The sequence below is a fragment of the Molossus molossus genome, unplaced genomic scaffold, assembly GCF_014108415.1.
Source record: "Molossus molossus isolate mMolMol1 unplaced genomic scaffold, mMolMol1.p scaffold_m16_p_22, whole genome shotgun sequence".
Lineage (NCBI taxonomy): Eukaryota > Metazoa > Chordata > Mammalia > Chiroptera > Molossidae > Molossus > Molossus molossus.
The window spans coordinates 15,263,633-15,279,865 of NW_023425358.1; the positions used below are offsets into that span (position 1 = coordinate 15,263,633).

Consider the following 16,233-nt stretch of genomic DNA (forward strand, 5'->3'; position numbering starts at 1 on the left):
CGGTAGAATGGGGCTCTGGCCACGTTCATCGTGAACACCCTGACAGGACTCCTCTTCCTTGGGAACACAGCCCCTGCACAGGGACCGGGCTGTTCCAGTTTAGGTCCCCACGAAACTTCCATTGCCTCTTGTCATTGCCTGCCAGCGACCTGGGCGTGTGCTGAAGGCCTCTGCCTAGATGCTGCTGCATTCCCAGGAGGAGCTGCGAGGGTGGCAGGTGGGGTGAGTCTCATAGCTGACCCCTGGGCAGCACTGGGTGTCTCAGCCACTCCCAGTGGTGACACTGCCGTGGAGGTGTGAGAATGCAGCTGGCTCAGGGATGACGTTCACATGAGAGAAAAGGATGGGGACAGTGATGGTCAGCTTCTCGTGCTTGTTCCGACTGCCAGTGCTCTGTCCGTGCAAGTCGGGAGGGACTTGGGCAGGTGCAGGCCTCCACAAGTGGGCACACGAGTGGAATTTGCCCTCTCACCCGCGCACAGTGGCGTCCGCCCCAGGGCCCTGCTCCAGCACGTGCCCGTCGTGGCAGCCTGTGCGTGGAGCCGGGAGTGCAGGACGTGTTGAGAGGAAGCAGGGGCCACCACAAGCATCCTGGACATGCTGCTGGTTGGACAGGGAGAACTGTGTTCGGCAGATTCTCATTGTCAGCTTAGGTTCTCTTCCACTCCTGGTGGGGAGAGAATCTGGATCATGAGCATTGTTGGGCTATCAGACTCATGGCTTGTCTTCTGAAATCTGCCCATTTAGGGAATTCCATTATTTGATGTTTTACAACATTAGAGCAATTGTATAGTGCTAAAATAACCCGATACATAGCATGTTCTCTGAGGGGCTCAGCTGGAGTTGTTTAGGGTTGTCTGTCAGTGGACTGAGCAGCGGACCCTCTTCGTTGCCTCACACTGCTTATGATAGTGGAGTGTCAGGAGCCAGAATCGGGAGGCAGGCATCCCCTCCTCTGCTGATCTCTGGACTTGTTGACGAGGGATATGTTTCGTTTTTTTTTTTTTAATCTTCACCTGAGGACACTTTTTGCATTCATAAAGCAAGAGGGAGAGAGGGAGGAAGAGAGAGAGAGAGAGAGAGAAACATCGATGTGAGAGAGACACATTGAGTGGTCACCACCCACACAACCCCAACTGGGGCCGGGGGCAAACTGCAACCGAGGTACATGCCCTTAGCGAGAACCGAACCTGGGTCTCTCCAGACCGCGAGCCGACGCTCCAACCGCTGAGCCAAACAGGCCAGGGCTGTTTCGTTTTTTATTGTTTGTTTGTTAATCTTCACCCGAGGATATTTTTCCATTACATTTTAGAGTGGAAGGGAGGGAGGAGGAGAGAAACACCGATGTGAGACACATCAACTGGTTGCCTCCCGAATGACCCTGTCCAATGCCAGGGATCAAACCTGCAACCAAGTTGTGTGCCCTTGACCCGGAATCAAACCCTTCAGGCCTCGGGCCAATGCTCTGACCACTGAGCAAACTGGCCAGGATAAGGGGTCTGTTTCTTGAGTGGCTGTGGGTCAGTCTTTGCCTATACCCGTGGGGTAGGCGTGTTCTCTGAAGGGAAGGTCTAATTTTCTTCTAGGTGTCCTGATTTTGGGGGGTTAGTTTTATTTTTCTAGGAATTTGTCTATAGGCATAAAAATCCTCAAGGTATTTTCATACTGACTTTTTTTAGTCTTTTGTAATGATTATTTACATTTCTGCTGTATTTGCAGGACTGTCCCTTTATTATTCCTGATCAGTCTTGATTTGTAGACCTTTCTTTGTTGTTCCCGCATTTCTGCCCGCTCTTCCCCTGCTCCCTGGGTTCTCTGGGCTCGCTCTGCTGCTGACTCGAGTTGAGCGCATGACGCATTCGCCCGTCTTCCTTTCTCACAGCAGCTGAAGTCTGCGTCCCACATTGTTCCATGTCGCCGTCTTCATCACCACTCACTCTGGGCGGACCTGATTTTTATTTGTTCTCTGACTGCTGAGCTGATTAGAGTGATTTTATGTTTCCAAATGTTTGATTTTTTTTCCCCCCAGTTATTTTTTATTTTTCAATTTCTAACTTAATTCCACTGTGGTCTGAGAAGAAGGTCTGAATGATATCAGCTCTTTGAAATGTGGAGGCCGGTCCAGTTTTCATAAGTGTTCCACATGTGCTTGAGAAGAAAGTGCTGCTCACTGCTAGATGCACGGCCGTACCTGTGCACGCTGGGTCAGGCGTGGCCTCCCGTGTGCCTGTGACCCAGGGACCCTGGAAAGGGCCAGGTGGAACCTCCAGCTGCCGCACATCTTGCTAACTTTTCCTGTCCTGTGCTTTTCTGCGTTCTGCACTCCGAAGCTGGCTTACGAACATACAAGTGCAGAATGCTGATCTTCCTGGGCATGGAAACTTTTCTTTAGTCCCCCTTATGTCCGGAAAAGATTTTGCCCAAAAGCCAATTTCGCCAACTGCTAACATGGCTCAGGCCAGGTTTCCTCTGGTTACTACATCCTTTGATAGCTTTTGTCTTTTCGATCCCCCGCCTTCCACCTTCCTTCAGATGAAGCTGTCTCTCTCACAGAGCGGGTTTGGCACACAGATTGCATCTCCTTGTTACCATTTTGTGTGGTGAATGTTGCCAGCATTTTTGCATCTCAAGCCCTCCTTTCTAGAAGTTGAGAAGGCCAACTCTAGGAAGCCTTTAGTGGGGACCTCTGAGTGTGAGTCAGCGTGTTGACGCTGCCCACGTTGTCGGGGCATCTCTGGGTTCGTGCCGCGCCTCCGCTGGCCGTGGAAGAGCGAAATGCCAGCCTTTGTGGGTCTGTCCCACACATTTTGATTTATTGTGTCTTCATTTTTATTCAGTTGAAAATTCTTTCTATTTTCCCTTGTGATTTCTTCTTTGATCCAGTGGTTCCTTAGAAGTATATTATTTAATTTCCAAATATTTGTTGAATTTGTGGATATCTTTAATCTAGTTTAATTCTGCTGTCAGTGAAGGTACCCTGTACAATGTCAGTATGCAGATATTTATTGAGGCTTGTGTTTTGGCCCAGCACATGGTGTATCTTGGTGAAAGCGCATGTGTTCTGCAGTTGTTGGGCGGAGTGTTCTGTCAGCCCGACTTAGGTCGAGGTGCTTGGTAGTGTTGTTCAGGTCTTCAGCATCCTTGCCCATCTTTTTGTCTAGCTTTCTACGAGTTACTGAGTGAGGTCTCACAGTCTCTGAGTGTGGTTGTGGAGATGTCTATTTCTCCCTTCAGTTCTTCATTCGTGTTTCATGACTTTTAAAGCTCTGTCGTTGGGAATATAAGCATTTAAGATGGTTACCACATCCTGCTGGGTGGTCATTTTATGAAATGTCCTCTGGTTCTCTTGTAACATCCTTTGTCCTAAAGTCAGCTTTGTCTGATACTAAAACTGTGGCATAAGCTTTCTTATATTTTCTCTTTGAATGATACATCTTTTACTTTTGACCTGTTTTGATCTCTTTGTATTTAAAAACATCTTTCACAGTCTTGCTTTTTGATCCTTTGTGACAATCCCTGCCTTTTAATGGGAGCATTTCATCTGTTTGCACTTAATATAATTAGTGAAGTGTCTGGCATTAAGTCTACCATCTTGGTATGTTTTCCACTTATCACTTCTGTTTTTTACCCTCTTTTACTCCTGCCTTCTTGTGCATTAATCAAATATTTATTTGTAGTATTCCATTTCACTTCCTCTCTCGGCTCCTTTGCTGTACAGCTCGTCTCCTTGGCGTGGTCACGCTGCCCATCACGGCCATAGCTCTGCAGCGGCAGGACTCCGGCGCCCGCCCTCCCCCACTTTCTGCTGTGCACTACTGTAAACTCCACCTTACAGTGTTATCTACTTCTTAAAACTTACAGGAAATAAAAAATGTAATGTTTGATATTTATTCAACTGTTACCATGTCTGGTGTTCCTCCTATAGATCTGAGTTTCTATCTGGTTTTATTTCCCTTTAGCTGGAAATACATCCTTTAGCATTTCTTGTAGTGCAGTTCCATTGACAAAATTTTAATCAGAAAAATGTCTTTATTTAACCTTCCTTTTTATTTTATTTTATTTTATTATTATTTTATTGTAATTCTCAGCTGAGGATATGTTTACTAATTTTAGAGAGGGAGGAAGGAAGAGAGAGAGAGAGAGAGAGATTGGCTGCCTCCTGTACATATTCCAACCGGGGATCAAACCTGAAATCTGGGTATGTGCCCTGACTGGAAATTGAACTGCAACCTTTCATTGTATGAGACTACACTCCAACCACTGAGCCACACTGACCAGGGCTCACCCTCCTTTTTATTTATTTTTTAAATCCTCAACCAAAGATATTTTTCTGTTTGTCTTGGGAGGGAGTGACGGAGGGAGGGAGAGAAAGAGAGAAACATCGACATGAGAGGGACACATCGACTGGTTGCCTCCCACACAACCCCGACCAGGGCCAGGACGAACCGCAACTGAGGTACATGCCCTGGTCTGGAATTGAACCCACAACTCATTGGTCCTTGGGCCGATGCTCTACTGCTGAGCCAAACCGGCCAGGGCTCACTCTCCTTTTTAAAGACTTCTACCCATATAATTTAGGGATGATAGCTTTTTGTTTTTGTTTCATTTGTTTTTTTTTTTCCATGTACTTTAAAGCTGTTGTTCCATTGTCTTCTGACCTCCATTGTTTCTGATGAGGACTCATCGTATCTTATTTCCCACATGTCATGTGTCTCATTCCATGGCTGCTTTCAAGATTTTCTTTTCATCTGTTGTTGTCAGTAGTCTGACTCTCCTGGGACTTCTGTAAGTTAGACAGTTTGATGTCCCATAGGTTCTTGAGGCTGTGTTCAGTTTTCTTCAATCTTTTCTCTCTCTCTCTCCCCCAGGTTGGATAATATCTATGGATGTGTCTTCTTATTTACTGATTTAAAAAAAAATAATTTTCAGTCTGCTTTTGATCCTATCTTACAAATTTTTTATTTCAGTTTTGATCTTTTAGTTCTATGTTTTCTATTACGGTACTTTATTGTGTGTGTGTGTGACTTTTTTTTAAAGAGCAGTTTTAGGTTCACAGCAAAATTGAGAAGGTACCGACATATCCCATATACCCCCTGCCCCACAACCTTCCCCATTTTCAACATCTCCAACAAAAAATTTGTTTTAACCTTTTTTTTTTAATCCTCACCCGAGGACATTTTTCCATTTTTGTTGTTGTTGTTGTTGTTCAGAGAGAGTGGGAGGGAGAGAAAGAGAGAGAAACATCGACATGAAAGGGACACATCGAGTGGTTGCCACCCGCACGACCCAACCAGGGCCGGGGACAAACTGCAATCGAGGTACGTGCCCTTAGCGGGAACCAAACCCGGGTCTCTCTGGACCACAGGCCAACGTTCTAACCACTGAGCCAAACCAGCCAGGGCTGTTATAACCTTTGATGGACCCAGAGTTTATACTTTACATTCTGTTCACTCTTGAAGGTATACATTCTGTTTGCACATGTGTCCACCATTATAGTATCACACCATGTATTTTCACTGCCCTAGAAATCATGTGTGCTCCACCTATTCATCCCTCCCTCCCCGCTCACCCCTGATAACCACTGATCTTTTTACTGTCTCCATAGTTTTGCCTTTTCCAGAATGTCATATAGTTGGTATCATACAATCTGTAGCCTTTTCAGATTGACTTCTTTCTCTTAGTAATATGCATCTGAGTTCCCTCCATGTCTGTTCTTGGTTTGATAGCACGTTTCTTTTTAGTGCTGACTAATAGTTCATTGTCTGGATGTTCCATAGTTTATCCATTCACCTACTGAAAGGCACCTGGGAAGCTTCCAAGTTTTGGAAGTTATGAATAAAGCTGCTATAAATGTCCATGTGCAGGTTTTTGAGTGGACATAAATTTCTGCTTCTTTGGAGTAAATACCAAAGAGCGCAACTGCTACATTGTGTGGTAAGAGTATGTCTAGTTTTGTAAGAAACCATCAAACTGTCTTCCATAGTGGCTGTACCTTTGTCCATTCCCAGGAGCAATGAATGACAGTTCCTGTTATTCCATATCCTCCCCAGCATTTGGTGTCTGTGTTCTGGATTTGGGGCATTCTAATGGGTGTGTAGGGTACCATTGTTGTTTTAATTTGCATTTCCCTGGTGACAAATGATGGGAGCATCATTTTTTTTAGGGCTATTTAGTGAATTTATTCAAATGAAGGGAGCTTAAATGATATAGAACTGAAAATATTTGACATCTATATACAATAGAAAGTGAATCTAAGTTAGCCAACTCTATATGAACATTTCCAGCTAAGGATTCATACAAATACATAGTCACCTTTTTCTTGTATATATACATGACATGATAATTCTGGAAAAATAAAACCAGAGATACTAAAAATATTCTCATATTTTAAAGCTGGTGTGGAATAAGTTTTGTTTTTTTTTGTTTTGTTTTTTTATCTTCACCAGAGGACATTTTTGCATTTATCTTCAGATAGAGCAGGAGGGAGAGAAGGGGGAAGAGAGAGAGAAACATCAATGTGAGAGAGACACATCGAGTGGCTGCCACCCACACGACCCCAACCAGGGCTGAGGACATACTGCAACCGAGGTACATGCCCTTAGCGGGAACCAAACCCGGGCCTCTCTGGTCCGCGGACCAACACTCTAACCGCTGAGCCAAACCGGCCAGGGCTGGAATAAGTTTTGACAACAACATTCTACATAAGTGGAAACCCCTGATTTAATTCCACACTTTATCATGCCAGAAGCATGATTGGTTTCAATTTTTATAAATTGATATTGGTATCATACACGTTGGCTTATTAATAATTAAGGCATTTTGTATACACAGTATCTCATTGTGCACACAAACTTTTAATATTATTTTCTATGATGTTTTAAACTTTCGAAGTCTATTGCAGTCTGTACCCAGCCCCGATTGGGGTCATGTGGGTGGCAAGCACTCGATGTGTCTCTCTCACATCGATGTTTCTCTCTCTCTCTCTCTTCCTCCCTCTCTTTCTCCCGCTCTATCTGAAGATAAATGCAAAAGTGTCCTCTGGTGAGAATAAAAAAAAAAAAAGAAAGAAAATAGCTGCACACATTTGAGTGTTTTCAAATATAATCTTAAAAAAATGTAATGATGTTTGGTCTTTGTCGTTTCCAGTAATGTTTAATTTTTTCACAACATGAAGTATATTCTTATGCAGGATTGCATAAAAATGTAGTAGTTTTTAAATAGTGTTACCAGCCTGGCCAGTGTGTCTCAGTGGTTGAGCGTGGACCCATGTACCAAGAGGTTGCCAGTTCAACTCCCAGTCAAGGCACATGCCCAGGTTGTGGGCCAAGTCCCCAGTGGGGGGCATGCAGGAGGCGGCCATCGATGTTCTCGCTCACTGATGTTTCTGTCTCTCTCTCCTTCTCCCTTCCTCTCTCTCTCAAATCAATAAAGAAAAACAAAACAAAAAACAATGTTACCGAATAATCATATAAATCCCAGTGCAGCCAAGGTGAGCATCCTTCAGAGTGCACTTTCACCTCCTTGAAGTTGAAGCTGCTCCTTTCGGATATTTTTCCACTTCAATATAAAGCAGATTGTTACAGTTTTGTTAGTGTTTTCATTATGCGGCTTTAAAAAAAAGGTTTTGATTTCTTTCATAGTTCAGTGTTTTTGGGGGGTTGGGTTTTTTTTTGGTATGTGCCCCTAGCAGGAACCGAACCTGGGACTCTCTGGTCCACAGGCCGATGCTCCAACCGCTGAACCAAACCGGCCAGGGCATAATTCACAGTTTTTTGATGAGACATTTTTTGGAAATGAAATAATTCAAGGATGTATTGAATATTCTCTTTAGTATGAAGTCTCTCAATGCAACCATAATAAATACGCCTGTACATCATAGTTATATTATCAGTGTATCCTGGAACCAAAGTAAGATGGGTTTCTTGTTCCCACAATCCACTTCATTGTTGTTTTAAAATGTGAATATTTTTATTATTTATAATTTCTATTTTTGATGATAGACCACCTCCTCTTTATGACTGCTTGAAGCCAGTTTAAACCAACTATTGTATATTCTTCAAATTTACTTTTAAGTAGTGACTCTACTAGAGACAGCAAGTCTACGCAGCAGCCAAGAGAAATGTATTGTTTTTCTTCCTGTAAACTATTGGTGAGTATAAGAAAGCAACTCACCCCCACTCCAAGTCTTCTGTCCTCACCGAATAAGCTGCTAGTTCACTTATACTTACTTCTTTTTTTCCAGAAAGTTAAAGCTACATTCAATCTCAAATTCCTGCTGAACAAAACTTGTGTCATTGTTTCATGGTCCTAAGAAACCTCAGGAAAAAAATCAAAACACTGTATTTTGATGACTGGCTTTCTGTCTATGAAGAACCAGAATCACCAGAGTTAAGCAACTGTGTTCCACTAGCGTGATGTACTTGGTCAGGCAGGTGGCCTGCACAAGCCAGTTTATTTTCTTTATTTGCCATGGCACAGTCCCAATTTCTAGGGACTGTTTCTTTTTATAACAAGGATTTGGAAAAGGACAATGACTTTCTTCCTGTGGTACATCACCTTATGTGGTTTATCTGGGCTCTTCACAGCTTGTCCAGCTGTTCTATCTATGTAAGTAGACAATTGTTTGTAGATTTTTTTTTATCCTCTTTCATGATCTTATTAGTGAAATCAAAGATCCACTTTCTAGGAAGATCAATGGAATGATCCTCAATATTATTACAAAAATTTCTTTTTTTAACATTGTAGGTTTCAGATGTCATTATCTCTGGAATGCTGGCGCCTCAGCCCAGCCCTGGCGCTGATGAACTGCATCCAGAAGCCCAGAGAGCCCCTTGGCTCCCGGGTGAACCCCACTTAGGGCCATTCAAATGCGATTGTCTGCAACTTGTTTATTTTAAATATGTTTTTATTGATTTTTTTTTTAGAGAGAGAGGAAGGGAGAGAGAGAGAGAAACATCGATTGAGAGAGATACATCAATCAGCTGCCTCCTGCATGCCCCCTACTGAGGATCGAGCCTGCAACCCCGGTATGTGTCCTGACCAGGAATCAAACCCAGGCCTCTCAGTCCATGGGACGACACTCAGTCACTGAGCACACCGGCCGTGCTGTCTGCAACTTATTTTAATAGAAAAGTAAACAGTGGTGTGTTCAGTTCCTTGTCCCCTGGGGACAAATGTTATAGGTGTGTTAATTTCATTAACTGCAATGCAGCCTACAAGAAAAATGAATAAAATCAGCTTTATGCAGCTTAAACACTGGCATTTGTAACAAGTCATCATTGCATTAACTGTCACACTGGTAACTAAAATCTAAGGAAAAAATATATTATGAGGGTTTTTATAAACCTTTGCAAATGCACTGATAAAATACTTTATACTCATTTGAAAACATGGCTGGGTCCTGGTGAATATTTTCTGTCCTTTAAATAAGTCTCCCCTATTATCCCAGGCACAGTTTACATCTCTGAGCCATTCTCCACCCCCTCATCTTCCAGGGTGGACACAGTGGAGGCTCTCTTTACACAAACTTGATGAGCGTGGGGTTACTTTTTCATTCTGGCCTGACCTGCTCTTGGGGTGGAATACTTGTACAGTGGCAGATTCATCTGAAATGTGCATCCGCTCACAGGGGACCCCAGAGGCTGGTGCCGCTGAGCCCTGAGTGCACCCAGCCTCCCCTCTGGCTCCTCAAGTGGGAGGAGGGCTTCACAAACCTGTGGGGCCACCTTTGCTCTGCTCACCTCCAAACCCCCGCTCAGGAAGCCAGAGAGCTAGTGACCTGGAACACATGTTTTATGAAATGCAGCGAAGATTCTGCGAAATAAACCTGGTGAGGAGATTCACCAGATTGGCGTGTCTTCTTAGTACATAACACACTTCCAGGAGGGGTGAGTCTTCTGTCTGCACCCCATCTCACCATCTGTCTCCTGGTTCTGCGATGCGCTGTGAGGAGACCTGAGCTGCACTACTGAAGCCCCTGCAGAGTGGCAGCTACTGGCTCTTCCCCAGCCTGGAGCTGGAGAGGGAAGCCTTTGGCCTGAGCCTGGTGGAGGTAACTGAAGGACAGTACTATACACAGATGCACGTGGAGGTGGCGGTTGAAGGCGAGCTGGAGCCAGGCCTCAACTCCCACTTCCTGGTGGCAGGCACAGGGCAGGAGGGCTTCACAGAGGCGGGGGTGAGGAACAGCAGCAGAGGAGGGTGCTGGACCGGGGCCACCCCACCTGTGTACCTGGCTCCTGTGCCTGCCCGCACTGGTCCAGGGTGGCTTTGCGGGTGCCACCCTGGACTTGCTGAAACTGCACATGATGCTGCTGAGCATACCCTCAGAACCCCCTTCCCTGTTGCAGAGTGGCCTAAGGCTGGGAGCATCTTTCCATTTTGCTTATTTGCACTCTGTGTATCTTCTTTGGTGAGGTGTCTGTTAAGGACTCTGACCCATTTTTTAATCAGGTTGTTTGTTTTCTTATTACTCGGTTTTAAGAGTTGTTTGTATATGTTGGATAACAATCCTTTATCACATGTGTCTTCTGCAAATATTTTCTCTCAGTCTGTAGCTTGTCTTTTCATTCTTTTGACAGTGTCTTTCACAGAGCAGAAAATTTTAATTTTAATTTTAATGAAATTCAGCTTACCAGTTCTTTCTTTGCACAGGCTGTGTCTTTGGTGTTGTATCTAAAATGTTATCACCAAACCCAAGGTCATCTAGATTTTCTTCTCTGTTGTCTTCTAGTTTTATAGTTTTGTATTTTATATTTGAATCTGTGATCCATTTTGAGTTAATTTTTGTGAAGGATATAAGGTTGTGTGTAGATTCATTTTTTTGCATGTGGATGTCTTAGTTGTTGCCGCACCATTTGTTGAAAAGATTATCCTTGCTCCTTTGTCAAAGATCAGTTGACTACATTTATATGGGTCTATTTTTGAGCTCTGTTCTGTTCCATGATCTATTTGTCTATTCTTTCACCACTACCACATTATCTGTTTACTGTAGGTTTATAGCCAGTCTTAGAGTTGGGTGACATCAGTCTTCCAACTTTATTTTCTCCTTTAATATTGTGTTGGCTGCCCTGGCCGGTTTGGCTCAGCAGTTAGAGCATCAGCCTGCAGTCCAGAGAGACCCGGGTTCGGTTCCTGCTAAGGGCACGTACCTTGGTTGCAGTTTGTCCCTGGCCCTGGTTGGGTCGTGCAGGGGGCAGCCACTCGATGTGTCCCTTTCACATCAATGTTTTTTTTTCTCTCCCCCACTCTATCTGGACAAAAAATGGAAAAATGTTCTCGGGTGAGGATAAAAAAAAATATACGTATATATGTGTGTGTGTGTGTTGTGTTGGCTATTCTAGGTTGGTTCTTTTTTTATAATTTTGTTTCTCTGGTAAAAGTTCCTATCTATTCACTCATCAGGATAATTTTTTTTGTAATTAATCCATTTCCCTTCATGTTTTTTTTTGTTTGTTTGTTTTTTTGTTTTTAACATTTGAATATCTGCTTTAAAGTCTTTGTCTGATTTGTTCAACATGTGTGCCCATTCTGGGTCAATTTCTATTAACTGCTTTTTTCCCCCTTGACTGTGGGTCATAATATATTTCTGCTCTTTTGCATGTCTGGTAATTTTTTGTTTGTGTGCTAGACATTGTAAATAATATGTGATGAAGACTCTGAATTCTATTATTTTGCTTTGAAAAGTGTTCACTTTTGTTCTCGCAGACAGTTCAGTTACTACTGGCTATTCACCCTGAACTTGTGTAGGTTTGGTTTTGTGCTCTGTTAGGGCAGGTCTGTGGAAATCCCAGGCTCATTCCCAGACTCTTCTAATGTGGTTGGACAAACTTCCAAACTCATCGGGCCTGGTTTTCAGCTTCGTCACAGTAGGTCTAGAGTGGGGTCTGCCCAAAGGTGTAACCTCATTCTTGAAGCCAGGCCACATGGTATCTCAGTGAGTATTAGGTTGTCACGCAATCTGTGTACTCAGGCCTGGCTGGACCTGAGATCATTGTTGGTCTCTTGAATCTGTTCTGTTTAACCCTGTAGCAGCCACTGTCTGGTAAACCTGGTGTGGTGCCCGGAGCATGCACAGCCCAGCCTCTCACAGAAGTCACGGGGCCACACAGTCCCTCCACCAGCTCCCTCTGTGCCGCTGCCATGCCCCACAGATTTTAGCTGCTCCGGCTGCCCCTCATTCAGACCCCTGCCTCCTCAACTTCGCGTGGCTGCTGGGCTCCACCTGGACTCGTGACTGGGACATTTCCCTGGGCAGAGAGCATTTAAGAGATCTGTCTCATCATCTGCCTTCCCTCCTGTTGTCCAGTGCCTGGACACAGCTGCTGGTATATTTTGTCCAGTTTGATGGTTGTTTACAACAAGATAACTGGGCTGGTACCAGTTACTCCATCATAACCACTTTCCTATTCTTGCTTCATGAATGATAAGAATTTGTTGAACAGATATTCATAGCTCTTTGTTGCGAATTGTACCCTTTATCATTGTTAATTATGACATACAGTCTGACTCAGTGCTTTCAGCTCTGAATCCAGTCTTTCTGGGATGGGACCCCCGTTTCTGTTGTCTGAAGTCTCCTGGTATATCTTTGCTGATCATTCTTTTGGCATCTCTTTTATATGTAGCACAGATTTGGATTTAACTTTGTTTGTTTGTTTTGTTTTTTTATCCTCACCCGAGGACATTTTTCCATTTTTTGTTCAGATAGAGTGGAGGGAGAGAGAGAGAGAGAAACATCAATGTGAAAGGGACACATCGAGTGGCTGCCACCCGCACGACCCAACCAGGGCCGGGGACAAACTGCAACCGAGGTACATGCTCTTAGTGGGAACTGAACCCGGGTCTCTCTGGACCGCAGGCTGACGCTCTAACTGCTGAGCCAAACCAGCCAGGGCTGGATTTAACTTTGGATTCAAATCATAAATCTTTATTCCTCATGGAGAAATACAAGGACAAATAATAGGAAACAAGGATACCTAATGTCTGTGTGTGGGGGGAGGCAGAGGAAATAATGTTTTGTCGTTATTTACAGTGTGGTATCAGATAATCTTTCACATATGAGGCTGACTATTGTATCTTTTCTCCAAATGACAAAAGATGTGAAAATCAGTAAACTTAACATCCCATCTCTCTTGCTGCCCTCCCACATTTCTGTTGGTTACATAACCGGTTCTATAGCCATAATCCCCATATTGTTTTAGACTTAATCCTACAGGTAAGTAGATTCCATGTGCTCTGCCAGACCATTTGCTTCGTTCTCCAGTTCTCTCTTATGAGACTGGGGTTAATCTTCTAGTCCTTCGAGAAGAGCTTATGGGAGCATATTCTTTGAGTTCTTACATGTTCAAAAATGCTTGTCTGTTGTTTTATACTTGAGCGGCAGTTTGGCTGGATATAAAATTCTTGGGCCATGCCTCCCTTCACAGTCTTTGCAGGCATCACTCTGCCGTCTGCTGGCACAGATGTGGCCTGGAAACGTTCTGAGGACAGCCTATACCTCACCCTCACAAACCAACTTGATCTGTTTGCCTGCCTACCAAAGGGACTCTTTTAGCTATTAAGGCCAATGATTTTACCAGAAATATCTCAACACTGACTCTTCTCTTTGTTTCCCTTCCATTTTGCTCACAATGTACCATTCCTGCCTCCACTGTCTTGTTACCATCTCCATCTGCTGTTTCCAATTACCCTTCATTTCTTTTTTTAATTTAATTTTATTATTTTTTAATCCTTACCAGAGGATATTTTTCCATTTATTTTTAGATAGAGTGAGAGGGAGGGAGAGAGAGAAAGAAACATCAATGTGAGAGAGAGACATCGATTGGTTGCCTCCCGCATGATCCCAACCAGGGCCAGGCACCAAACCGCAACCAACGTACGTGCCTTCGACCGGAATTGAACCCGTGACTCTTTGGTACCTGGGCCGACGCTCTAACCACTGAGCCAAGCCAGCCAGGGCTACCTTTCATTTCTTTAAGTTTTCCTTCCGCTTTTTCCTGTGCTCTCCCAGTTCAAGTTACCACCTCTGTTTTGCTGCTTTGGGTTTTTGTTTTATAGAGGTAACTGCTTTCTGAAGTTTTGTTTGTTAATTTATAGCTAAAATGCTTGTTGACTATTTCCATTTGCTTCCGGAAATGTTCCTATTTGTTTTTCCTCATTTCTTTTTCCTTTTTCCTTGTGTTATCTTTGTAGAAATGAGTGATTCTCAACTGAGGTTGCTGTGGCCCCATCGGGAGGTGAATTAGGAGAGAAAGGGGTGCTGGTGAGGGATGACAAGGTGACTTCTGGGTAGCGAGAGCTCGTGATATACAGGGCGAGGCTAAACACAGGAGCAGTGGAAGGAAGCCATTTGGAGTTGTCACAATGATGGCAAAGTGCCTCTGTCATTTAGCGTGTGGGGACAGAGATACCAGATGCTCTGCAGTGCACAATACAGACCTGTGTAACCAAGAACAGCCATGGCCACAAGGCAGCTCTGATTTCAGGAGGCACATGTCGGAGAGAGGGGTCATCAGCTAGCAATGAGGAGTATGGGGGACTCGGCCCAGAGAGATGCCAGCCTGCTGCTTGCTCCACACGAGTGTGCTGTGCCTGTGCAGCCTTGCTCTGCGCGGCGTCTGCTTCCGGGATGCAGGCTGGGGACTAAGGCTTTTCCCGAAGCCTTAGTCCCGCCCCACAGCTACTCCTGCAGCCCGCTCAGCGTTTCTCCACTCACACCACATGCTGGTTCCCGCTCTTGGTGGCCCTTCAACCCTTCTCGCATTTTGAGGTTTCATTTAACCTCAGTTTTGCTGAAGATGGAATTTGTGTTTGTTGTACTCCTGGTGCTTTGAGATGGGTGTGAGGTTCCTCCAGAGTGAGAAATGCTGACTTGATGTTGCCATCAAACTGGAAATGTTGCTGCTCAACTAGACGCTGGGGTGCAGTATGTTTCTGTGCTGAGGGGCCCAGGATTCAGCCTACTGAGGTTTTTCCTGAGGGCCTGGTGGAGGGAACAGAGCAGCCCCTGAATTCCCAGCAGTCCTTGTGCAGGGGCTCGAGCAGGGGCTCGTGCAGGGGCTTGTGCAGGGGCTCGTGCAGGGGCTCGTGCAGGGGCTCGTGCAGGGCTCTGACGGGAAGGGCCTTAAGTCCTTATCATAACCCGAGGGTTTGGCTAAGGACAGAGGTGAAGCCACTTCCCTTGGCAGACCTGCTCCTACCTCCCAGGAGGAAGGGGGTACGTTTGTAGGAGTGTGTGGCCCTCACAGCAGCCTGCGTTTCCATCCATTTTCCATGGGAGCCCCTGTGACAGATCTAAGAAGCCACCTGATGGTTCTGTCTGCCACTCTCAATCTTGTAGGTGTGCGGAACTCATGAACTCACCAATCCTGGGATCTCTGACGTCAAGATCCGGCCTGACCGAAAGCTCCTGGCCACCGCGGGCTGGGACCACCGTGTTCGTGTGTTTCACTGGCGGACAATGAAGCCCCTGGCTGTGCTGGCCTTTCACAGTGCTGTTGTCCACTGCGTGGCCTTCGCTGCAGATGGCTTGCTGGCCGCAGGGTCCAGGGATCATCGCATCAGTGTCTGGTCGCTCTACTCACGCTCGTGACTTGCCGGCTCCCTGTTCCAGACGCACAGAGGACAGAGAGGTAGCACCCACACTTTGGCCTGACCCAGGCATGTGGAAACCATGCCTCAGGACCCCCGAGGACAGCAAGTCACTGGTTTTCCTCCTCCAGTTGCAAGAAGAGCTTGGTCCGTGGGGTGCTTGCTTCTTGCATGAAGTTGCTTCCTTTCGTGAAATACGGCTTCTGTACGGCGGGGGCTGCGGTTCACAGAGTAACCGGGCCAGACCTCTGGGCATGTGTGGCCTGGGTGCGAGGCCAGCCTAGGGGTGCTTTACAGTAAACCTAAAGTTGCAACCCTTCAGGCTCAAGGTATGAATTGTCCAGAGGCAAAACCTGCTTCCCTTTCAGGGTCAGAGCCAAGAGCATCCTTAGACCCTCCACTGGGCAGGGTGGTCAGCCCCCATCCAACAGGGGACACTGAGTGTGGTCCCCAGGACCTGTAGACTCCTCGTAGCTCCTCACCCCAAAGACAGCCAGGGGTTCCCGACACAGTGCGGAGGCCAGGACAGTGGAAGGAGGGACTCCTAAGGAAGCGGGGCAGAAAGAGGGCACCGAGGGGGACGGCCAGGCAGCTGAGCAGAGAGCCCGTGGGGTGGGGCCAGCCAAACACAGGGCTGGTGGGAGG

The 16,233-nt window shown here is 45.5% G+C and overlaps 1 protein-coding gene and 1 pseudogene across 1 annotated transcript in view; one reads left to right on the plus strand and one right to left on the minus strand.

The window, feature by feature from the left end:
• GNB1L (G protein subunit beta 1 like) overlaps positions 1 to 16,002 on the plus strand; it is a 61,538-nt gene extending 45,536 nt beyond the window's left edge. The window contains exon 7 of the mRNA XM_036276929.1: positions 15,338 to 16,002. Coding sequence (XP_036132822.1) covers positions 15,338 to 15,589 — 252 coding nt within the window. The 3' untranslated portion in view covers positions 15,590 to 16,002. The remainder of the gene's footprint in view (positions 1 to 15,337) is intronic.
• On the minus strand, positions 7,843 to 8,759 carry LOC118640100 (annotated as a pseudogene).
• Positions 16,003 to 16,233: the final 231 nt, after the last annotated feature.